Source organism: Alexandromys fortis, unplaced genomic scaffold, assembly GCF_014885135.2.
Source record: "Alexandromys fortis isolate MF-2015 unplaced genomic scaffold, M_Fortis_MF-2015_v1.1 scaffold_139, whole genome shotgun sequence".
Taxonomy (NCBI): domain Eukaryota; kingdom Metazoa; phylum Chordata; class Mammalia; order Rodentia; family Cricetidae; genus Alexandromys; species Alexandromys fortis.
Window position 1 is genome coordinate 4,407,391 of NW_026068020.1, and position 23,151 is coordinate 4,430,541.

General features: G+C 45.6%; 1 protein-coding gene across 1 annotated transcript in view; it reads right to left on the reverse strand.

The window, feature by feature from the left end:
* The window catches only part of Trpm8 (transient receptor potential cation channel subfamily M member 8), a 75,910-nt gene extending 53,177 nt beyond the window's left edge, over positions 1 to 22,733 (reverse strand). The window contains exons 1-7 of the mRNA XM_050163107.1: positions 22,334 to 22,733; positions 18,605 to 18,678; positions 14,208 to 14,364; positions 13,041 to 13,218; positions 9,705 to 9,877; positions 7,734 to 7,908; positions 5,611 to 5,678 (exon numbers count right to left, since the gene is read on the reverse strand). Coding sequence (XP_050019064.1) covers positions 5,611 to 5,678; positions 7,734 to 7,908; positions 9,705 to 9,877; positions 13,041 to 13,218; positions 14,208 to 14,364; positions 18,605 to 18,678; positions 22,334 to 22,450 — 942 coding nt within the window. The 5' untranslated portion in view covers positions 22,451 to 22,733. The remainder of the gene's footprint in view (positions 1 to 5,610; positions 5,679 to 7,733; positions 7,909 to 9,704; positions 9,878 to 13,040; positions 13,219 to 14,207; positions 14,365 to 18,604; positions 18,679 to 22,333) is intronic.
* Between the last annotated feature and the right edge of the window lie 418 nt (positions 22,734 to 23,151).

Consider the following 23,151-nt stretch of genomic DNA (forward strand, 5'->3'; position numbering starts at 1 on the left):
ACTTGGGGGTGGGTGGGACAGGGGTAAAGGGAGATGGGGAGAATGGGGGGAACTTGGGGAAACGGGATGATTGGGAGAAAGGAAGGTTGGATAGAGGAGCAGGGAATCACATAACTTAATTAAGGGAGTCATCTTAGGGTTGGCAAGAGACTTGAACCTAGAGGGGCTCCCAGGTACCCAGGGCGATGTCCCTAGTTAGCTCCTTGGGCAGCTGAGGATAGGGAACCTGAAATGACCCTATCCTATAGCCATACTGGTGAATATCTTGCATATCACCATAGAACCTTCATCTGGAGATGGATGGAGATAGAGACAGAGACCCACACTGGAGCATTGGACTGAGCTCTCAAGGTCCCAATGGGGAGCAGAAGGAGGGAGAACATGAGCAAGGAAGTCGGGACCACGAGGGGTGCACCCACCCACTGAGACAGTGGGGCTGATCTAGTGGGAGCTCACCAAGGCCAGCTGGACTGTGACTGAAAAAGCATGGGATAAAACCAGACTCTTTGAACATGGCGGACAATGAGGGCTGATGAGAAGCCAAGGACAATGGCACGGGGTTTTGATCCTACTTCATGTTCTGGCTTTGTGGGAGCCTAGCCAGTTTGGATGTTCACCTTCCTAGACCTGGATGGAGGGGCAAGGACCTTGGACTTTCCACAGGGCAGGGAACCCTGACTGCTCTTCGGACTGGAGAGGGAGGGAGAGAGGAGTGGGGGGAGGGGGAGAAGAGTGGGAGGAGGGGGAAGGAAATGAGAGGCTGGGAGGAGGTGGGAATTTCTTTTTTTTCTTTTTTCTTTCAATAAAAAAAAGAAAAAAGAAAAAAAAGAATACAGTTTGTGTGTTGTTATTTCGGGGTATAAACTAGCCAGGCAGCCAGGAGCCAGGTGGCAGGAACGCAGCCCGCAGCTCCTTCAACAGCTTTGATTTCAAACCAACATTGAACCAACTGCAGCGGCTTTATGAATGGGAGAAGTGAACCAGTTGTTTGACATCCTGAGAAAATGAAAGTCTACTATTATTACTAGTGGCCCAACTGCTCAGGCCATAGCCTGGAGGGGAATTCTAGTCTATTTTAATAAAATTAGAAAGTCAAAGCCTAGAGTAGAGAGTAGTAGCAACAAACTTTCTTTCTTAGTTGGTGTTCCCAGAAGCCTCTCTCCTTCCACACCACCCCAACTTAAATAGATAAAAAAAAAATTATACTCTTCCCTGCTACTTCCTGTCAACCAGTTGCTAACCCTGCCTCTCTGAGCCTAGGTTGATTTTATTTAATTAACATAAATGCAACACATCTTTACATAGTTAAACAAATGCAGCATAAACCAATGTAGCACCTCTTTGCCTGGTTAAACAAATGTTCCACAACAAGGACCCCTGCGATAATTCACACCTTCCATACAAGGGTACTTTGAAAATCACCTTACGTACAGAATGGTTCACTCCCCAAACTGGTGTGACGCGTAAGTGGCAATTGTGAAGGTTTGATCCCACACAGTTGTATCGATAACTTATCTAAAGGAAGCTATCAGTGCCCTGGGAATACTTTAAAAGCATCCAGCAGTTACTGTGTTGGCTCCGTCATTCCCCCCTTCACTTACTGCAAGAAAGCCAAATAGATGTGCTTTGTGAACAAACACCTCTCACCCCGATGTGTTCTTTGCAAGAACTTCAGGAGCTGGAAGAGGGGGCTCAGAATCTTTATCGCTTGACTTCAAGATCAAGGGATTAAGCTACACATGGGCACAGAAGAACCTGAAAGTCCCCTTCTTTAGAGGCTGAAGGCTTTCCATGGAGAAGACACAGGCCGTCGCGCCAAGAGCGTGGGACTATGAGGAGTGTGAGGGAGCGGTCTGGCAGCCCGTCCACATCCTCAGAATCTGAACTCCAGAGGAACAGAAGCGCAAGTGCTGGTGGCAGCTAAAAGATCTGGAGCCAAGGAGCCCAAGAAACATTAGTTGGATGTTAGTTAGCGTCCTGATCTCCGGCCCCTGCTTCCGAGGAATGGGAACAAGTGGTGCAGGTCTTCGCAGTTGATACTGGAGAGACCCCCACCATTAAGTTGCAGCGGGGAAAAGAAACTTCTTCCCTTCACCCTAGGACAAATCTTTCCAAATCTTAAGTTTCAGAGAAAGAAGAGGCATGCAGCCAGCTCCCAATCCATCTCTCTCATGTACCATCTCTCTCCAAATCTTTAACCTGCTACCACTCTCTGTCTCCTCTTTATTTTTTCTCATTTATCAGTGCTTAAAGAATTTCAGACCGTGCATTTTGATTATGGTCACTCCCTTCCTCCAGCTCCTCCCTAGTCATTCCCTGTTTCTCTATCCAACCAATAAGTGGGCAACAAAGGCCTTACAAGTCACCACAGGCTAATAAATTAAAAGTCCAGGGACAGGAATGAGTTACCTTTTTAGGGAGTTGTTGGCCAGTGAGGTTCCACAGACCCCCAAACACTACAGGGTATTGTACTTGACAGTAAGCCTATTGCTAAAGACACCACCCACACGAGCTATGGAACACAGAGAAACCAAGCTAATGCTGACCCGGAAGCCTGATCTCTACTGACTAGCACTCACACTGCAGGGAAGTGCTGCACACACTACCAGAGTAGAAAAGTAACCATTTGTTTTACCCAGCTATGAATTCTGGGGGCTACAATAGCAACCGGCCTGGCAAGACATGCCCACTGGTACATTAGAAGCATGAATGTCATGGGAGTTAGCAATCCCTTTCTGATTGGAGGTAAGACCTACTCCACAGGATGAAACCACATCCTGTCACTGGGGATGAGAATCTGTGAGGAGACACCCAGGCCCTAGCGGAGAACCTGTGACTGTCACTCTGCTAACTGGGCATAGGGTTACACTGACTGCTATGACTCACTGCTACACCCTGAGATTAGCGCATCAGTCAAGCCTTATCGGAGAAGCGTCTATTCGTAGGAGACGGTGATTAACAGGAGGCCAGTCCATCTACAGCTGGGCAAAGAAAGAGAGACGGCAGACGGCTCGGCCCTAAGTGGGATGTCTATTTCACACCCTCTCTCCCCACCTCCTCTTCATACAGCTGCTTTTTCCACACTTATCCAGTGATCATTTCACACTGAAAAAGAAAATGATCAATTTTACTTGTTCCCTGAAATTCCTTTAAAAACATTTTTCTTTCAAAGACTCCTGAATGGCGTCTTTTTTTCTTCAACAGCGGTCTCAAAAGCAGCTCTCAAAACATCTCATAACTATCAGTTGAGTGAATAAACTAAAAGCCACACCATAAAAAAAGACCAGATGGTGAGTATTCCTCTACAATTCTAAGAAATTTTGCTAGCAAAAACTAGAAATTCCAGTGTGCTCTGGTCACTAGGCCAGAGACAGTTACTATGTATAGGTCTGCTTATTCTAACCTCAGTTTTAAATTAAAGCAAGGAAAAGGGGTGGGCATGAAAATAATAGAGGTGAACATTATTTTCTTATAAGATCTTATTCCTATAACAACAATAACAAAGATCGCTGGAAAGCACCGTATCCAAACACTAGCTACATTGTAATCACTGATGCTCATTTCTAAGGAGCCAGAGGCCTGAATTCCGGCAGGTGCAACTGTAACAACAGAGCCTGCGATGTGGGTGGGGAAATGGAGTCTTTGCTAAGATACTCAATATCACAGGGGGCAGAGTCATCCAGGAGCTCCATGTGGGCAGCATGACTTAGGTGTGAGATTCCTGCATATGGAGTCCAGGATCCCAGTTGCCATTCTGAGTGCAACTCCTTACTCTCTCAGCTGAGGAGCAGCCTGTGTCTAGTAAAGGAACAACACACAATGAGAAGACATTGCTTACTTCATGAAAGTCCTTAGGATATATAGAGGGCAAAGTCAAGAGAGCTCATGAATGTGGCTTTTGGGAATTTGGGACATCATAAAGAACCAAATCTGTGAATCTGTGGGAGAGAAGAAGGAGCTACAATTAAAACTTAAGTACAAAAAAGCCATCCAGGGACATTATAGCAATATATACATGTGTGTGTGTGTGTGTGTGTGTGTGTGTGTGTGTGTGTGTATTCAACTAGAGAAAGGAAGGAACATCCAAGCACAAGACGTCTTTTAAGCCCTAAATGCATATTGCCAGAAAATCTTACTACTGCAAGATACAACTGGAATGCAAGTTCACAAAGAAGCAATATCTAAAGTTGAAGGGAGAGATGCCGACTCACAAAGGCAATCCCGTTAGAGTTATCAGACAGCTTGGCAGAAACCCCAAGTCAGGAAAGTCAGAAATGACATAATTCAAGCCCTGAAAGCTTAAAAAAAAAAAACTGCCAAAAAGATTAGCATACCTGGAAACGTTATCTTTTAAAGTTCAAGAAGGAGGATAAAGAGATGCTTATCTCTCGCCTGGTACCAAAATCAACACAAAATGGAGTGAAGACCTAAATACATGACCTGGAACTTTGAACTGAAGCAAAAGAACATGGACAGAACATTTCAAAATATTTATGCAGGCAAGTACCTGCTGGAAAGGATTCCAGTGGGTCAGGCAATGGCAACAAGAATTGAGAAATGGGATTGCATAAAATTGAAAAATCTCCTTCAGAGCAAAGTCAACAATTAACAGAGAGGAGAGACAGCTCACAGAATGGGAGAGAAATCTTTCCTATTTTTATAGCTGGCCTGATATTAATATCTAGAACCTATAAACTCAAAAAGATAAGCACCAAAACTCCAAGTGGACAGTCAGCAAATAGGGAACTAAATTCAACAGATGGCCCTCAAAAGAAGAGGGCCAACAAATGAAATACAAATGGCCAACAAAGAAAATGAAAATATATTTAACATTCGTAGCCATCAGGAAAACACAAACCAGAGCTACCTTGAGAGTCCATCTCACCACTGTCAGACTGACTAGCATCAAGAACTGAAGCAACAGAACACTAATGAAGGGGCCAAGAAGAAGCAATTTTAATTAGTGACTATAGGAATTAATATAGAGGTACCTCAAAATACAAATAAAACTAGGATAACCATACGATCTAGTATACCACTCATGAGCACACACCAAAAGGAATCTAAGTCAGCAGACACTAGAGACACGGGCACTCCCATGTCCTCTAGGGTACAGTTCACAATGGCTAAGACATATAACCAGACTAGCCACCTAAGAGATGAATGGATAAAGTATTGGATGTATACACGGTGGGGTTTTAGTCAGTCATAAAGGATGAAGTCTTGTCATTTGTAGAGAAATGGGTGGAACTGTGGATAATAATGTTGAATAAGAAAAGACAAACATCTCATTTCCTGTATGCAGAAATATTCTGTATGCAGAATCTAGACTTCACACACACACACACACACACACACACACACACACATCATGAAGGGAGAAGGAACTATGTGGGGAGGAAAGAGACTAAAGAAGTGGGACAGAAGGCAGTATACTGAAAATACAAGGAAAACCATGTATGAACAGGTCACGCTGAGGCCCATTTTATACACCAACTGGAAATTTAGTTTGAAAAGATTAGACAAACACAAAAGACTGGGGCAGCAGTAGGGGGAGGATGTTTCTATTGGGTGTAGACCAGTCTTTCAAAAAACCAAGCCAAAACTCACTTTCAAAGTCTCTCTTCCACCTCCTTGAGCAAAACACACGATGGGGATCTTACCACCATAGTTGGAATCTGTAAAACAAGAACAAAGTCTGTTTCAGACTCCACCTTGAGAACTGAGTATGGCAGGAAGTGGGAGGAATGTAAATGACTGTGTGTTGGTTTCCCAGCCACTCAGACCCGAATAATCACATGGAAACTATATTAATTACAAACCTGTTTGACCTATGGCTCAGGTGTATTCCTAGCTAGCTCTTACATCTTAAATTAACTCATTTCTATTAATCTATGTATCACCACAAGGTTGTAGCCTACTGGTAGATTCTGGCATCTTTCGCCTTTGGCAGTTACATGGCGTTTCCTTGAGTCTGCCTATTCTCTCTATCTCTGTTCAAATTTCTTGCCTGGCTTTACTTTGCTAAGACATTGGCCAAAATAGCTTTATTCATCAATCAATAAAGCAACACATATACAGAAGGATGTCCCACATCAGAGTAGCATCTGCTCTGAGAGCTCATGGCCTGGGCGATAACTGCTTGGATTTGACCTTGGCCCTGAACTGATAGATCACAATGAAGGAATAGTGGTGTGTCAGACCATCAACAGTGTGGCATGGGTAATACTGTCATTTGTCACTGCTTTTTAAAATGCTGAATTTGTCGCTTCATTAACATTTGTGGATTTGATGAGACTGGGCTGAAGTTTGCTCTTATTCTCTCCCTCATTTGTATAATCCCATGCTTTCCTAAGTAGGTGACAAATTTGCATAATGAGGCATTCTCTCAATGGAGTTTGGTGCGTCTATAAATAATTTTCTAAGCTGTGTCTTCATTGAAGCCAAAACAATTGAGACTGTGTCCTGTGAGGCTGTCTGTCACTAAACCACAGGACAACCTTGCTCCAAAGCAGGACGCCTCTCAGCACCCTGTCCACAGGAAAAGAAGACACACGCAGCTTATCAGATAAGGTCTTGCACTCATTTCTACAAAACCAGTGTTTTAGGTGATTCTATTCTGGTAACCCAAAGAAAGAGCCAAAGTCAAAACATTCAATAGTCTTCCAGTTGTGACAGTCTTAACATCTCTACCCTACTGTTGAGTCTCAAGCCCAGGTCAAATAGCTATTTAATACATCAGTGCTGACACTGGCTGGCAGGTTTTCCCAGCATCCCTCAGGCCCTACCTGTTACAGGGTATGACTGGCATACCCAGCCCTCTACCCTAACTCTCCAGCCCAGAAGCTGGGCTGCCCTTCTCCCACAGGCTCTTCCCTATTTAATGCAGCCATTGTGATTACCTGCCCCCTTTTGTACCTCTGCCCTCATGGCTGCTACACTTCCTTCCTCTCTTTCCTCCTCTCCCTTCCCACTCTCCTTCTCTCCACATGGCTCAGCTCCGTCTGGTCATTCATCTACTGTAGGGGACGAAAAATGCAGGCCTGTTTCCCCCTTGTCTGACGGTCAGAGAGTTTGGAGATTGACAGGCATAGTTGCACCTCCTAACTCAGGAGGTGATTGCTTGGTTCTTTTGAGATTAAGATCCATTCTAGTAAGTCCGTGCCTTCCTGACAGGTGGTCAGGATATGCAGATGTACTTCTGCTTCTTTTTTAATAAACATGGGTGAATTTCAGGATTTCAGTCACTGGGGTCCTCCCAATACTTTCTGTGGTTTCTGTTCTGTTATCTTTTATGTATCTTCATATTCTTTACTTTCATTTCTCCAATTCCCACACCCTTACCCTGGTAGGAAGTATTTTTGTTGAGGCTGAACCTCAACAATCTACCTAACTGCATTGCTTCTTAAATATGGATTTTCCATTAGGGGCTTCACTTTTTACAAATGCCTATAGGAAAAAAAAAAGCCAGCAGGCTTCCTAAATGAATAAGCAAGAGTGTAAGAAGGTATCCGTCACTGCCTTCAGCGTGCTGAAGGACATGTCAGTGACCCCTCCTGGGATACTTGAAGAAAGGGAAGAAATACAAGCTCCTCTTTAGCAGTGAAGACGGAAAATCAAGAGGGCTAGCTAGCCATGCAACACCAGCTGCCTCCACAACAGCCATGCATGCATGCATAGCTGGCCTCCAACTGTCACCATGCACGCCGGCCTCCAGGTTCCTAAGGGCCGACCTTGACTGGTCCGCTCAGAGATGTACTTCTCCAGCTGATTCCGCAGCATGGCTTCCACTGTGGGGTGTCCATGACATCCGTTGTCCACAAGTAGCAGGTGGGTGTGATTGTTGTCGAGGATGTAGAGAGGGTCTCTCTTGAAGTCATCCATGATGTACTGAGCCGAGAAATATCCCTGGAAAGCACAAGGACACTTGTCTTCGGGATGCAGGGTGACATCACAACGACCCTACTGAAGCGAGAGGACTTGTGTTTGCTGTGTGTGACCTCTTGTGACTGACGAAGAGCACCAAAATGGAAGTAGAAAAGGTATGGTCACAAACAGTCTACTGTAAACCAAGAATGAGCGAGAACTGTGCTGTCTTGTTCCTATGTATTTAATACTCTCATGACTCAAAAATAAAACACCGATCAAAAGTTTAAAAAAAAAAGATGATGATGAAAACAAAGAAAATTCTCTGAAGCAGATCTAAAATAAGGTATGGCGTGTTTCAAACAGTGGCCTTGTTTCAGGTTGGCTGAGCCTCCATCCTGTTCCACCCATAGCAGTGAGCACTACAATGATCCTGGTGAGCCTGTGTCAGAAGATGTGGCCAATGAACTGGTTATGAACGTTTTGTTTTATACAGAAGACCAAACACTGTCGCCCAGGAAAGTACTAGAGAAACCAGGAAGCCAAGCGCAATATCATAAGAGTTTGCTGCAAAACCATGCTGTCATGGAAGACTGTCATCAGAAGGAAAAAGAGGATTTAAAAAAAACTAGCAGTATAATTTAAGTCTCTAAAAAACTACGTTTTCTACGGAAATGAAGATTGTAGCATATAAATGAAAATGTAAATTATACTTAATTCTAAGAGCCGTGGGTTGTTGTCATCAAGATTTTATGTGCATTTAGCTATTATCTGTATACTTCATAATTTCACACTGATAAGCATTTCCATACTGTCAAAACATCCTCAGAAGGAGTATTTTCCTACCTCAGTGGTTATTCTTCATTTTTGCATGGTGATCTCTCTGGGCTTCCTTCTTTAGTGATAAATATTACTAGATTATAATATCTAGTAATAAATACCGAGTCCCAAGTATTGCTGGATATTTAGATTTGTGCCAATTCTTGGGCATTACAGAATGTTTTAATAAAATCTTTGCCCTAATATTAAATTCTCTAGGGATGAATTTATTAATGTAATTGTTGGCACTTTTCAAAAACAGTTTCATACTCGTGACAAAGCTCTGTGGAGAGCACAGATTTGACTTCTTAGGTTCCTGTACCCCCTTATTAGTCTCCAAAACGGCAACAGAGACAAGAAAGTGAATGATTTTTTTAAAACTAAGCCCTTAACATTTACCATCTAAATGTCTAGTGAACCACAGATGGAATAAGATTGCATTAAATATAGATTTCTGAACATCTAGCCCAAATCTCCTGAGTAGGACTTGGGTAGTTTCTCACTGTTTCCAAAACGTCACACCTGACACATATATCAGTAGATATCATCTGTCGTGCATTCTGGACATAATTTGAGGGAGGTCTGCTACCTCCTAAATCAGTCCTCTGGAAACATTTGGTGGTATGGGTCTCAGCCTTCTCCACACTGGGTTAAGGTTGGTGAACAATAATCAGTCTGAATTCCTAAGAATCCGGCACGGTCGTGCAGAATTATACCCCCAGGTTAACTCTTTTGAGATGGATTTGGATCGTAAATCATAAAAACAGTGCACCCAGGTCTAATAGGAGTTTGCTGGGGACAAATTTTAATGGCAAAATGCCTCCACTATTAGTTCCTGCTTTGGAATTCCTTAAGAATACCCCTTCCCCATGTCTTTAACAGCCGAGGTCTATAGGTTGTTCTCATAAGACAGGCTTTCCCACCATCTGGCTCCACTACAGAGCCCCAGCATTCAGGTCATAGCCATTGCCCTGGTCTTTCCCCACAGAGCCTTACAGGCCTCTCTGCCCCACACATACCTCATCATCACAATTCCGGATGAGGGTGTCCCTGTTGGAGACCATGCCCCATGCTGCGATGCCAATGGCCACGATGTTCTCTTCTGAATTCCTGCTGATGGTGTTATCTCTCACCACTTCACCTATGTACTTCATCAGACCGTAGTGAGTGCCTCCCGTGAGAATCCAAGCACCTGTGGACGAGGGACGGGAAACGGAACTTCACCCGGTGCTGAGTAAGGTTTTGGTCCTGTGTTTCTAGATTCCCGAGGGAACCTTCCTGCCCATGAGCTCCTGGATGCTGCATTGAGAGCCAGACTGTGGGATGGGACCACATGGCGAACAAGAAGAGAATCCCAGGTCATCGGGGGTTCCTGAGGGGCATGTACTAGACAGCACAGGTTCGGTGCCCCGTTCTAGATATGCATTCTCAGCCTCCACAGAAGGTGTACGCAGGAGTCTCCAGGGGATTGCTTTCATGAACAGTGAGTGCCTGGCCTGAACCCGTAAGTGAGCTGGGCAGTTCAACCATAGAGGGCAGTGTGCTCTGTCTCCAGACCTCATGCTGGTCAGAACAGGGTGGATCTTCCTAGCCCCAGCAATTCTGCTTTGCTTTACATAACTGTGACTATTTTTATTCAAGGTTTATATCTGATAATCCTTGCAATGTCAAGCACTTTTCTGGATTTTAATGGAAAATAAAAGAAACAAAAGAACTGCAGGTTTGGGCTGTAGCTCGGAGATAGAGTGTTCTACTACTACTACCACATGCCAGACCACGGGTTCAGATCCCAGCATCAGACAACAGAAAATGATTTAGTATAGTGGAAATGACTATCGTGTAACTTGTTGCCTAGGCAGTCCTCACTCTAAAGGCAGACCCTACCTTGAAGATACTCTCCATCTTTTGGGAAGCCCCCACCTCGAACACAGTCCCCATCCATCCTTAGGGCAGCCCCCACCTTGAACACAGCCTCCATCCATCCTTAGGGCAGCCTCTATCTTGAAGACACTCTCCATCTTTTAGGGCCGCCCCCACATTGAACACTGTCTTCATGCTTAGGATAGCCCCTATCTTGAACACTGTCTCCATCCGTAGGGCAATCCCCACCTTGGAGACATTCTCCATCCTTAGGAAAGTTTCCACTTTGAGGACACTATCCTTAGGGCAGTTTCCACCCTGAAAGAAGTCGCTATTTTCTCTCTTTATCAGCTCTAGCAATGGAAGTCTTCAAAGTCCTGAGGCAGCCCTCTTCTCTAGTTGTTAGAAAGTCCATTCATTTGCTGTCTGTTTCCATTGTCTAGTTTTCCTGCCATATTTGACAAGGAAGAACTAGGTCATTGGTCACCTCCCACATCAAAGACCTGCTAATCTGTAAGTGCCTTGTGGCCCTTAGAAGGTTCATACCCAATTCCTAAACCAGTTCTCAGTGTTTCTTCTTAAAATAAGGTAACTGGACATGAACAACACCAAGGACTCGGGGAGTATTGCCTTCTTTGCCCTGGCTAAACTAACAGAGTCAACTTTGTAAGTTAGTTAGAAATGAGCTGTCTTCTAGGCCAAGGCCACTTATTCTGTTCAGATTGTGTGTGTGTGTGTGATATGTGTGTATCTGTGTAATATGTGTATATGTGTGTGTATCTCTCTGTGTGTGATATGTATGTATCTGTTTGTGTAATATGTGTATATGTGTGTGTATCTATGTGTATGTGTGTATCTGTCTGTGTGTGTAATATGTGTGTGTATCTGTTTGTGTAATATATATATGTGTGTGTATGTTTGTGTAATATGTGTATCTGTGTGTGTATACGTGTGTACGTATGCTTGAGCATCTCTGCTACAGCACAGTTGCAGGTCAGAATACAACTTCCGGTCAGTTCTCTCCTATCTGTGGGTTCCAGTATCAGACTCTGACTGTCAATCTTGTCATAAGCTCCTTTACCTGCTCAGCCATCATGCTGGGCCCAGTGCCAGGGACTTCATGTGTTTTCTTCTACTCTATTCCCAGGGCCTACAATCACCCTGGACAGACACTGGAAAATTCCTATCTAAGATAAAATTTGTTTCCTCAGTTCTGTCAGTCAATGCTTCTTTGCAAAAGAAGTTTCAAAAACGTCCAGGTAAACTGAACTCACTTATGAGAAAACCATCAGCCAAACCTAAGTTGAAACTCAACCTACAAAGCTATGGCTGTGCTCTCATGGAAGTGTGGCGATGGACGGAGACTGAGAGCCAGTGCTGATGGAGAAAAACAGAAGGCTATGCAAAGTTAAGGGAATTAGGAACCCAAATGGAGAAAAAAAATAAGCCTTATTTAGAAAGGCCATTAAAGAGGCACAATCGACAATCAACTACCAGTGTCAGGGAATGTAAACGGACCCTGTCCCAGGCTGGAAGATTGCAGTGAGATACGTAAAGGGACTTCCCTTCTCTTCGAAGACGCAGGCCAGTGAATTGGGGGGCCATGATGTCTGCAGCCCACTCTCAAATCATTTTGTCCCAAACTCTAGTACACAAATATTCATAAAATAGTCATGGAATAAAATTCATAAAAGAATAATTCACAAAGGGATATTTATAGAAGGCAAATGCAGGAAATACCAGCCATCAGTAAGTCTAGACGCATGCACTTATGTTCATCATATTACTCTCGAAACATTTCTGCAGTGCTTGAAAGCTTTTAAAATTAAAAAAGTAAAAGAGAGAACATGCTAAGTTGAGCATATGAAGTCAAAGCTACCTTTATCTGGGTCACACAACCACACAGTGTTCACAGTGCTGTGGCCTGCAGCCTCTGCTTCCAAAAGCACACCAACAATCACCAAGATTAAAGAAAAATCTAATTAAAATGTCTTTTTAATTATTTACTAGAATATTCTGACTAAAATTTATATGTGAAAATAATAAAGTAAAATAAAACTACTGGGAACAATTCTTTTTGTAATTAAGGTTTAACACCTTAACCCCAACTGAGAGTTACTCTGTAAATTTGCCAGCCAGAGAATCTTATCTTTCCATCTGCCTGAGAATTTTATTTAGAATAAAATGACAACTATATTTCTCTGGGCTGGAGAGATGGCTCAGCCATTATGAGTGCATATTGCACTTGTAGATGGCTCCAGTTCAATACCCAGTACCCAGAGCTGCTCACAACTGCCTGTATCTCCTGCTCCAACGCCCTCTTCTGGCCTCTTTTGGTACCTACACTCACAGGCACATAACCCACAGAGACTTACATAGTTCTAGGAATATCTGGATTCTGTGGATAAGTAGCATGTGCAAACTTTGTCCTCTGCACCCAAAATGCAGCGCGGTCTAGGAATAATGATCCCGGGATATTCTCAGTGCTAGCGTACCTTTAGACTGTGCAATATAAATCAGCCGACTGAAGATCTTGCGCATGCGTGGCTTCAGGGCGAAGTTTTTGGCGCCACCAGTCACTGAAATGACCAGGTTGGGTGTTTTGAGGTGCCAGTGCTGGGTCAGCAGTTCATACAGGGTTTCCGAGTCTGTGTCGCAGGACAAGCGGATATACTGTGGGGGCAGGATAAAAGCGCCAGGTTTGTGTACTCTGCCCCAGGGGTGTTTGGGTGGGTGGCTGCACCTGGGGCGGGATAAGGTGTTCTAGGCAGGGCTGCTGCCAGGGCCTCACCGGAAAGTGGAAGGAAGACATGGGGGAAGAGTGACCCTGAATGTTTCCACAAGCCGGATGGAGACCCTGAAACTTTACCTGGCCCTTGAGGTATTGGAAGCTGGGTAGACAAGAGATGATGAAGGGTCCTCAAACTAACATCTTGGCACACCTGGATGAGCCAAGGAGGAAATGGGCAGCCTGTGGGAAGACTCACTGACCCATCATGGAGGCAGAGCCCCAGACAGTGGGTGGAGCTGCATGTGCTCAGGAACTACCAATACAGAGCTTAGGGACTCATGGGGTTAAGGTTCAGACATCCAGCCCATGGATTGAGCTATCGTTGAAACAGACTATGGGAACCCTTGGGGGAGACCAGTTTCTAATGGAAAGACCCTTGTAAAACTCCTGGATATAAAGAAATGTCGCCTTCGTTGGAGATTACAGTATATTGTCAGGGACCAAAGGCCCCAACATAGAAAACTATTTTCCCTAACTGGGCCTGTACAGAGGTGCGAGAAATAACCAGACCCAGTTCGCACGGTCATCACGGAAGGGCATCTCAGGCTTCTCTCCATCCTGAAGATCTACCCCCTACAGTATATCCTTAGGGATGCTGCCCCAAGCTACTCACAAATGTATTCTCCCTTCCTCTAACAGGCTCAGGATGTCACAGGGACCCATGACATGGCTCCACCACAGCTCCAGCCATGATGCCACCCTTACCTACTGAGTTTTCAGACTGAGCACAGTCTAGACGCCGTTTTCTGACTTTTCCTGCAATGGTGTGAGCAATCACGCATCCCCACCTCCATGCTACTGAAACAGCTCAAGGCAACCAAGATGGCCCAAGCCCTTAGCAGGTATATTAAAGCAGAACATGGGGGCTTACCTTGCCTTTCTTCCCCAGAGTCTCAAACTGAATGTCACCAAAGGCGTCTGTCGGAAACTCCTTAGTATGTTTCTTGTAGTTCCACTTCTCGTTTTCGTTGATCTGGGTGCCTTCGATGTGCTGGTTCTGGGCATAGCCACACTTGCAAATGCTCTCCCTGGGGAAGGAACAGATTTCCGTCTGCTCAAATGGCTTGTCACATCTTAGGATAAACTACAGGCTATAAAATTCAACCAGCGCAACAAGAAATACTATCCTCGTCTCTTACTCCCAGGCTATTTCCCTCATCCTGGCTGATTGTCTAGAAATGAGTTTCGTGGTTTGTTCCCATTGCTAATTATCTGTTTGTCCAATGAGCTTTTGCCCTGTGCTGGGAGCAGAGAGGCAGAGAAGGCCTCCTGCCCTACATTAACTGTGTGAGAAGCCATGAAGCTGGTAAGAGGTGGAACTCAGGTATCTGGGAACCAGAACTCAGCTTCTCATGTGAGTCTGAGCTAACTCACAGCGACATACAGGCTTCAGTACCAACCTCACCGGATGCCCAAGCAAGTCATGCTCTTCTGAGGAGGGTAAGCTCTTCCCACCCACGAGTTATGCTCAAGCCTAGCAGGGGTCCAAAGTTCTCCAGAGCTTAGAAACCACTGTTCTCTACCAGATATTCACTGCTTAAATGACTCTGGGTCAGTAACAGCTCGATCTAGACAAGGAAAACTGCTGTAGTGAGCATTAGGTCTTCCCACTGAAAGTACACAGAACTCAATCCTAACTGTCCACTAGGGGGCACACGTGCATGATGGGAAGCTGAAAGAGGATTGAAGACACCCTGGTAAGTAGTGCAGCCTATCCTCCCCTTCTAGAATACCCTGTAATCATGCAACAAGTGTCCAAGAGCACTACTTATTATCAAATAGCATCTGCAACACCCAAGTTGAGACCTACGTAATGTCCTGCCCTCAAGTTGCCAGGCATCTCCTGGAGTGGCTAAGTAGAAACTTGGCAAAGATAATGCAGAACCAACCAAATGCCTACTTTTGTCCTGGCACAGTCTCTCTCCTGCCCGGCTTGCTGTGAGGGCTAGAAATGATGCAAAGTGTAAAGTGAACCTGGTACACAGCGCATGTTCTGCCAAGGAGACCTTCCGCTCAGGGTGGTGCACACATGCAGGTCAAGAAACAATGGAGGACTAACAACCGAAAGAAGTAAAAGTGTAGTAAAAAAAATATCTGCAAACACGGTCTGTGTTTGACCAATTCCACAGTCGAGAAGGACAGAGCAAAAGAACAATGGAGCCAGACCATGTCACCCAACATCATCATGGATAACCAAAAGCTCAATGTCCTATTTTATATCCTTGGCCCAAGGCTAAGAGGACCAATTTCACTCACCGTTACCAGTGTCTCCATCCATACAATAAAGTATATGACCTGAGATGTGAACCTACTCTAAGGCACAGGGACAGTGTAGAAGACGCACCCACTTCCAGCATCCTTGTACCCTACATACTCAGTCAATTGCAGCAAAATTTCCCCCAACAGTCAGAGCCAGAGAAAGATATGTCAATTGAGAAGATCTTGTTAAGGCTATTTCTGGCTGGATTCTATACTTTATATTTGCTATCCAAAAATATAATGGCCTCTAGCAAACACTGTGTGAATGGATGAGCAAACAGACATGGCATTAATCACTCTTCTTATGAATAATTTATATCTGCAACCATTCTCAATGATTTGTGTAAAATAGATGCTTTAGCTTTCCTTCTAGGATGCATAGATGCATACACACCACTATCACAGACCAGAGGAAGCACTGTCTTTCAAGGTCTTCACCACCACTGAGTTTGTCTGGCATTAAAGCAAAATGTAGGGCAAGCCCTCCCTATGGCAGTCATATTTTCATTTATGAGGGGATAAGGGTGACTTGTATTTCTATGACTTCTTCTAAACACTCAGCAGAAGAAGCTCACAGCTCAGTAGGCAAGGGTCGTGAGTATTGCAGAAGTCAATGATCTGTGGCCCAACCAAACCACCTGTTTCTACTGCCTGGAAGCGGTGACCTCGGCTGCATCCCAGGGGCCCAGGGCTTCTCTGTTAACAGCCCTCCATGTGAAGTACTGAAGCCAGACTAGGCACCAAAGCCCCACAAGGGAGAGGCTACCGTGAGGAGCAAACAGGAATGAGGAGCAAAGGGGACTCCTCAGGAATCCTCACCAGCAACGGCTCCTGTCCAGGAAACTGTTGCTGTTGCCTCCTCTTTTAGGTCCCTCTTGGGGAGCACACACTTGACCTGGGTCCTGAAGAGACTGCTGTTGCTCCCCAACACCATCTGTTGCATGAGGGTGGCCCTGCTTATGCACCAGAATCCTGAGCATCTATCCAGTCACCAGACCCACGGATAGTTTTGACACTGGTGTTCCTTTCTTGGAAATTTGGCAAGAAAATCAGAATTGGGATCAGAAGGTCTGTTCTCATCTCTTTCCAGGCCACACAAAAGTCCTGTGGGTACTAAGAAGGAGTGGAGAAAGGGACAGACAGGACTTTCTGAGTCCCCGCAAACCTAGTCACGGTTTCTAACTTCTCAAGGGACCCGACCACTGCCTGCTTTTAGATGGCATTCCTGTCTCCTCAAAGCAAGCTCTGTTTTTTTTTTTTTTTCAATTCAACTCGTTGAACTCTATAACAGGACCCCTAATGACTGAAGAGTGTGAGAACTGTCCTGGTTCAAAGTATTTGTGAAAATAATAAATGTTTTTCTAAAATTGTAAAAAAAAAAATCGATCTACAGACTAGATCCTGTAGCATTGAGGGTTCTTGCCTCTGTTTGCATAGCTCCCAAGGGGCTTCACTCAGCTTAGCCAAGAAAACAAGAACCTGCTGGGACTGAACCATTTCCATAACCCTTTCTCCTGGGGGACTTCCTGAGACAAGGCTGCTTCCCATGCCCCCCTCTTCTCTGTCACTGCTGCCTGCCAATCCACTACCCTTTGGGACATGTCCCCAGCCACCCAAGCTCACAGTAGGGTGGCAGATGGCCTACTTGCCCTTGCCATAGCTGAAGATAGACTCTTGATCCCCTTTTTCTGCCAAGGACAGGGGTACATCTTAAATGATCTTTTGACCAAAGAAGTTGTCTGGCTCCTTTATGGGTTGGTAGCCTTCCAAGAACCAGTCTGCATGAATTGTTTAGAAACAGGGAAAGGGCCTTGCCAGGAAAGAACTGGGGGTATAGACACGTGGAGGAAGGGCAGGGATAGTAGAGAGGAGAGCTGGGAAGGGTTGTAGGGTGGGGTGGGGGACACTGGCATTCTAATTCACATCCTCAGAACGATAGTTCCGAATCCCACAGAGCTACACACATCTTTATTGTGGCCAAGAACCATGTGTGGCTGTTTCATTTTGTAGTTGAGCAAAGAATGATTAAAGCTGGTAATTCAGTTTCTTGTTGACGCTAGCCACATTTCAAAGGATCAATAATCACATGACATCGCCATGTTGACAGCTCGATACACAGAGTTTTGTTGCAAAGAGCTATGACTGCAGAGAGTGTCCCTCCTGCTTCTGCACAGGACTCAACACGGACCAAGAAGTGAGAGCCAAAGAGAACAGTCCGGACCCATGGGAATCCCACTTTAAGAGTGGCAGCAGGGAGCTGCTGGGCTATACAATGTCTCAAAGGTGCCCAGTGGAGGAGAAGTTCCAGCATCCTCCCCCAGGGACCACTCAAGAAACAGACATCCACTAGGGATGAAAGCGAAGGTCCAACTGGGCTTAGCACACACGTGGCAACCCCAGGGTCTCAGCGGTGATCTTTGTCCTGTGTCATCTAGCTTGTCCAGTAACCACAAAATAGGGAAGGGTGTCAGTGTTTCTTGCCACTTCGAGTCCCTTGTCTTGTAACAGACAGGATCAAACCCATTCATTTTCCTTTCTGCTCATTAAGATCATGAAAGACCCCTGTGTGTTGGGTTTGTGGGGCCTCTCCTGCAGGCGCTGAACCCCCAAACACAGAAGACTTGACGTAGAGGAGCACCCACTTAGAAGGGAAGCAACCAGGACCACAGCCGTGAGGAAGGGACATTCAGATAGTGCAGGAGCCTATGGGTAGAGCTGTCTGCGAAGGGTTAGGTAACAGGGCAGACCCCAGGCTCACGGAAGCCCTGAAGGGAGTGGCAGTCCCTCTCAGTGACTTTACCAACTGCGATATGGCCAGAGCTAAGAGACAAGAGAGAAGAGCGGAAGCAGGGAATTCTGCAGGCGTGTCAGAGCCATCTTAATCACACGCCATCAGGGACTTTAGAGAGGCAACCATCCCCAGTAACGAACCCAAGGGCTCACTGTGCCAACAGTCACTGGCTGGGCTCGGAAACACAGAAGCCAATGTGGACAAAAGCTGCAGCTTACATGGCCTTGGAGTCTCTGGTGAAGAAGACACACTCTCGTTTCTTAAAATTTGCCTGGATAAAATCCACCAAATCCTGTTAAAAAAAATATGAAGAGTAATGCGTTACTCATGTGTTCTCTCAGATCTGCTGGGATTAACGAATACTATCCATGTCCTAGCCCGCCCCAAAGGTTCTCATGGCGTCCTTTTTGTTTCTTTTAGACTACTCTGAGCTTATTTTTAATGACACATAGATTCAAACTGTTTAACTAAATGAAAATGTTTCCAAAAGTTGCTTAGCATTGTCTTGTGGATAAATTGGCATCACATACACACACACACACACACACACACACACACACACACACTCATACAATGTTTTTCTCTCTTCACAGTTACTAGGGAACAGAAGTGTTGGATGATAGTTTGGGATTAGAAAAAAAAACTATCTGTGCATATTTTTAGCCCTCTTCTGCCTGATTTTTTAAAAAGAGATGTTTTCCAAAATGCCCTTCATTTGTATTTGCTCCACTCTGGGCAAGGTGGTTAGGTGTAACTGGGAACTAGTAATAAGAACCATCCCAGGCTTTTAGAAACCAAAGATGTCTCTTATGTTGGCAGAGAAAGACATTTGGAAACACTCATATTCCTCACAAGGAGAGAGTTTGCAATCAATAGTTATGTATCATAAATAGTGACCAAGATACAGAAGGACTGTCAATCAGCAGAAACAAAGCAGATGGTCCAATGGAAAAACAGCAAGAGACAGAGAAGATATGGAAAAAAAGGAGCCCACAGGAAAGTCCTACATACATAAAATACATAAAAGCTCCACCACGTTACACCTACCTACAAGATCAACAAAACTTAAATCAAAAGGACAGTTGCCAGCCACTGGAGATGAGGAGGAAGGCGAAGGACCTCACACTCCCAGTAGGTGAGAGAGTAAATTGGTACCACTCAGGATATTACACATGAAGCCATTTCTCCGAGGACCCATTAGAGAATGGTTTCCCAAGAGCCTGTACTCTCTCAATCCATGGAACTCCATCCTCGGAAATGTCCAGCCCTGATGCAGTGTGGCTCCTAGGAGCTTCCCTTCCACAGGAACCCCAGTCAATTGCAAGTCATCAGGTGCTGGCAGCTGATGTACTCTGACCAATTCCCCTGTTGGTGGCCTCACAAGACAGGCTAGCTCTGAAGCCAGCCCTAACTTCTTGTCCCCTCCAGAAGAGTCAGCCAGACATGTGCTACAAAAGGCGGGCTCCTCCCTGTTTGGAGTTCGCAACGCATTCCCAGCGCCTGCACTGACAACTACTCTGGTATCAGACACTGGGGACCTTCACCTCCATTCTCCCCCTTTGAATATGAGTGGCCCCATAAATCTCGTTGTTCAAATCCAGACCCGTTGAAGGAGACATTCCATCTTCAACTATCCTCAAAGGGCATTTTGTTTCTCAGATAGATCAAGTGTACACATCCAAGAACACTGGGTGGTATTGGTCCCAGCATCAAATGCCAGAAACCCAAGTATCCGTCTCTTGGAGGCTGGGTAAGCAGAAGCCCACAGCGGAGTTCCACATAGCGGAACAAAAAATTGACAACGACTATATGCATCAACATGGACCAATCCCCAAAACTAGTGATAATAAAACATAAAGAACCCACAAAGGAGCCTTTGTCGAGCCCAACTGCGCCTGTATCAAACAGAGACAAAACCAAACCATACAGTTCCACAAAGACTAGGTGACACACAGCTCAGGAGAGCACCTGCGACCTGGGCCAGGAGAAGGGCACTCTGAAGCCTCAGCTTCTCAGGCTGGAGGTGGCTCCCATGTCATGGTGATGACGGCTTCTGGAAGCTTGGAAGCTCCATTCCTCTGTGTGTATTCCTCAGCAAAATTTAGGATAAACGCAGCTCCTCTGCAGAGAAGGCATTGGGAACTCTGTGCTGCCCAGTTTTCCTCACAAGAATGTTTATCCACTTAGATGATTCTGAGTGCTCCTACCATGGAGGACAGAAACTCAACAGCTGTATGGGACATGGAGTGATCCTAGAGAAGAGGGTGATTTTTAAAAAAATAATTTCTTGCTAATAATTCCCTCGGAAGGTGCACTTTCTGAGAAGTGTGTGTGTGCTCAGGAGGCCAACGGGAAGTGAGAAGTCTCAGCCTTCATCCCACTTCTGAGGGCACTGGTGCCTGAGGTCAAGGGTTCTTTGGAGAGAGCCTTCCAGTGGTGCTGCATTGCTTGGGGTCAAAGGAAAAGAAGGAGGAGAGCAAGGTCTGAAAATTCTGGAGAGGTCCCCATTGCCTGTGTCCACTCTGTCGTGGAGCAGCACTAAAGTGAGACATGGGGACAGACTCTAAGGGGGACACTTAGTCCTAGGGGTGTCAAGATTAGGGGTGGCACCTGAGGCTCCTGTGCATCCCTTCCCTTCATGCCAGACTCAGGAGGTAGGTCTCAGCTGGAAGAAGGCACAGGCTTCTGTGAAGGCTCACGCTCCCTTTTTTGAGTGTTTTAACAGCTCATGGATCCACAAATTGACCAATCAGATAAAAATGATGGCATGAGTGGTACCCTGGCTCTCCCTCCCCCACCCCCTTCTTCTTTATAAATCCAGCTTCTACCCCAACACTTAATGCTGCAGTCAGTGAAAGCCAGACTACAGTGTTCTGACAAATCAGAGTGTGTGTCACGCCTGACTGTACAGAGAGCAGACAGGAGGGGACCACGTGTTACAGGAGCGAAACTGAACAGAGTTAATGTCCTGGTGTCCCACTAAGCTGATCCCAGTAAGAAGCCACGCCCTGTCGGCAGTGTGAGGAGAGATGGGCCAGAGGAAGCAACCAGGAGGTAAGAGCAACAGAACCGAGTCGAGGACACGGACGTCACAACTCAGTCCTGAAGCCACAGGGTGAGAACGAAGAGCATCAATCATGAATAGTGAAATCAACACTGAAAACATGATTTTAAAAATTGAAGGGACTGAGTGACTCCTGACTGCCCAGCCCCAGATGGGGCATCTGCAGTACAACCCCTACTGCTAACACTTGGGGGACATCCCGGAAGGGGGAGGAGAGAGATTGTCAGACCCAGAAGTCCGGGATGTCTGATGCTTGATAATGTCTTCTGAGCAGGATGGAGATGATGCTCCCAGGAACTCTCGACAACACGGCTGCCTGGGCAAGACCTGCGAAGTCCACACTAACTGACATGCCAACAGCAATGGAGGAAAAGAGGAAAATTTCACAAAACTCCACCAGGAGATAAAGAGCTCCAGGGAGTCAGCGGCTGCTTGGAGGAGGGCGATCTATGCAAATAGGGTGTCAGCACTAATGAGACTGGGTAGTTTTCATACACACACACACACACACACACACACACACACACAGATCAACACAGAAGAAGAGGTCTGAATTCAATAAGGGGTTGTGGGTGGGGACACAATAGGAATTGGAGGGAAAAGAGAGGGGATGCAGATGATATAATTATAGTGTATTCATATGAAATCCTCAAATTTTACCAAAAAAAATGATTTAAGGAACACGGTGTTTAAATTTTTCCTAATGACTTATTAAAATGATTGTCATCTTAAAAGAGAAATGTTTGAAATACAATACAGCAATGAACACGCTTCTACATTCTACCAAAAAATGACTCATAAAACAAGAGACAACGTTTTTACAGAGAGCAAACTGGTCACTAGATAGCCCTCATTGAGTCAAGTGGCCTCAGTGTGGACTTACACTGTCACTGTAGGACACGTTTGTGCTCCGGGATACACTGGAGTACAGAGTCCGGGTGCTGCCCAGAGCCCCATTCCTGCGGCTCCTCATGCTGAGCCTGGCTCCCTCGAAGGACATCTTGCCTGTGGAGAGTGGAGGGCAGGTGGGTTATAGACGGTAAAGGGGCTTCCCTGGAAACATGTGCCCTGGTGCCCCTTCCTTTGGTCGCCGTGGGCAGTGCACCGTGTCCCATCTGGTTCACCAGCATCATCTATCCTGTGCCTACTACTTTCCATCCTCTAGGACCCAGCAAGTATTTCTGCCCTACAGCTCTATGGGCTTCACCCCTCAGTGCTGCCACCCTATGGTGGCAACATGTATGGCAGCATTTTATGACTACAGCATTCTTGGGACAAACTGTCTGACCCACCCTAGAGTACTAATTGTCTACTTGGTTGATACATATGGAACGGCTAAATTAAACAATATTAAAAATTACTATGTGCATATCTCTGTCTGTCTCAGTCTCTCTGTCTCTCTCTGTGTTTGTGAGGGGAGGGGTGGGGGAGTGTTTGTAAGCATGCTCATGTTCTTGGAGCATCTTCTACCCTGAAGCAACCATCTCAAGACTCATATATTGTTCTTCCTGGTCTCCATTGGCTCAGTGAGGCCCAAGCCATGCCTATCCTAGTCACCACTAGAACTCTAGGACCTGGCAATGTATAGGAAGCATACCATATACACGTCCATCGGATGAGCCAGCTGGGTGACACAGTACTCCCTCCCAAACCCTCCAGGACAGCTGCCATGCCACCTCTTGTAGCCTCTGCGTGTAGAAA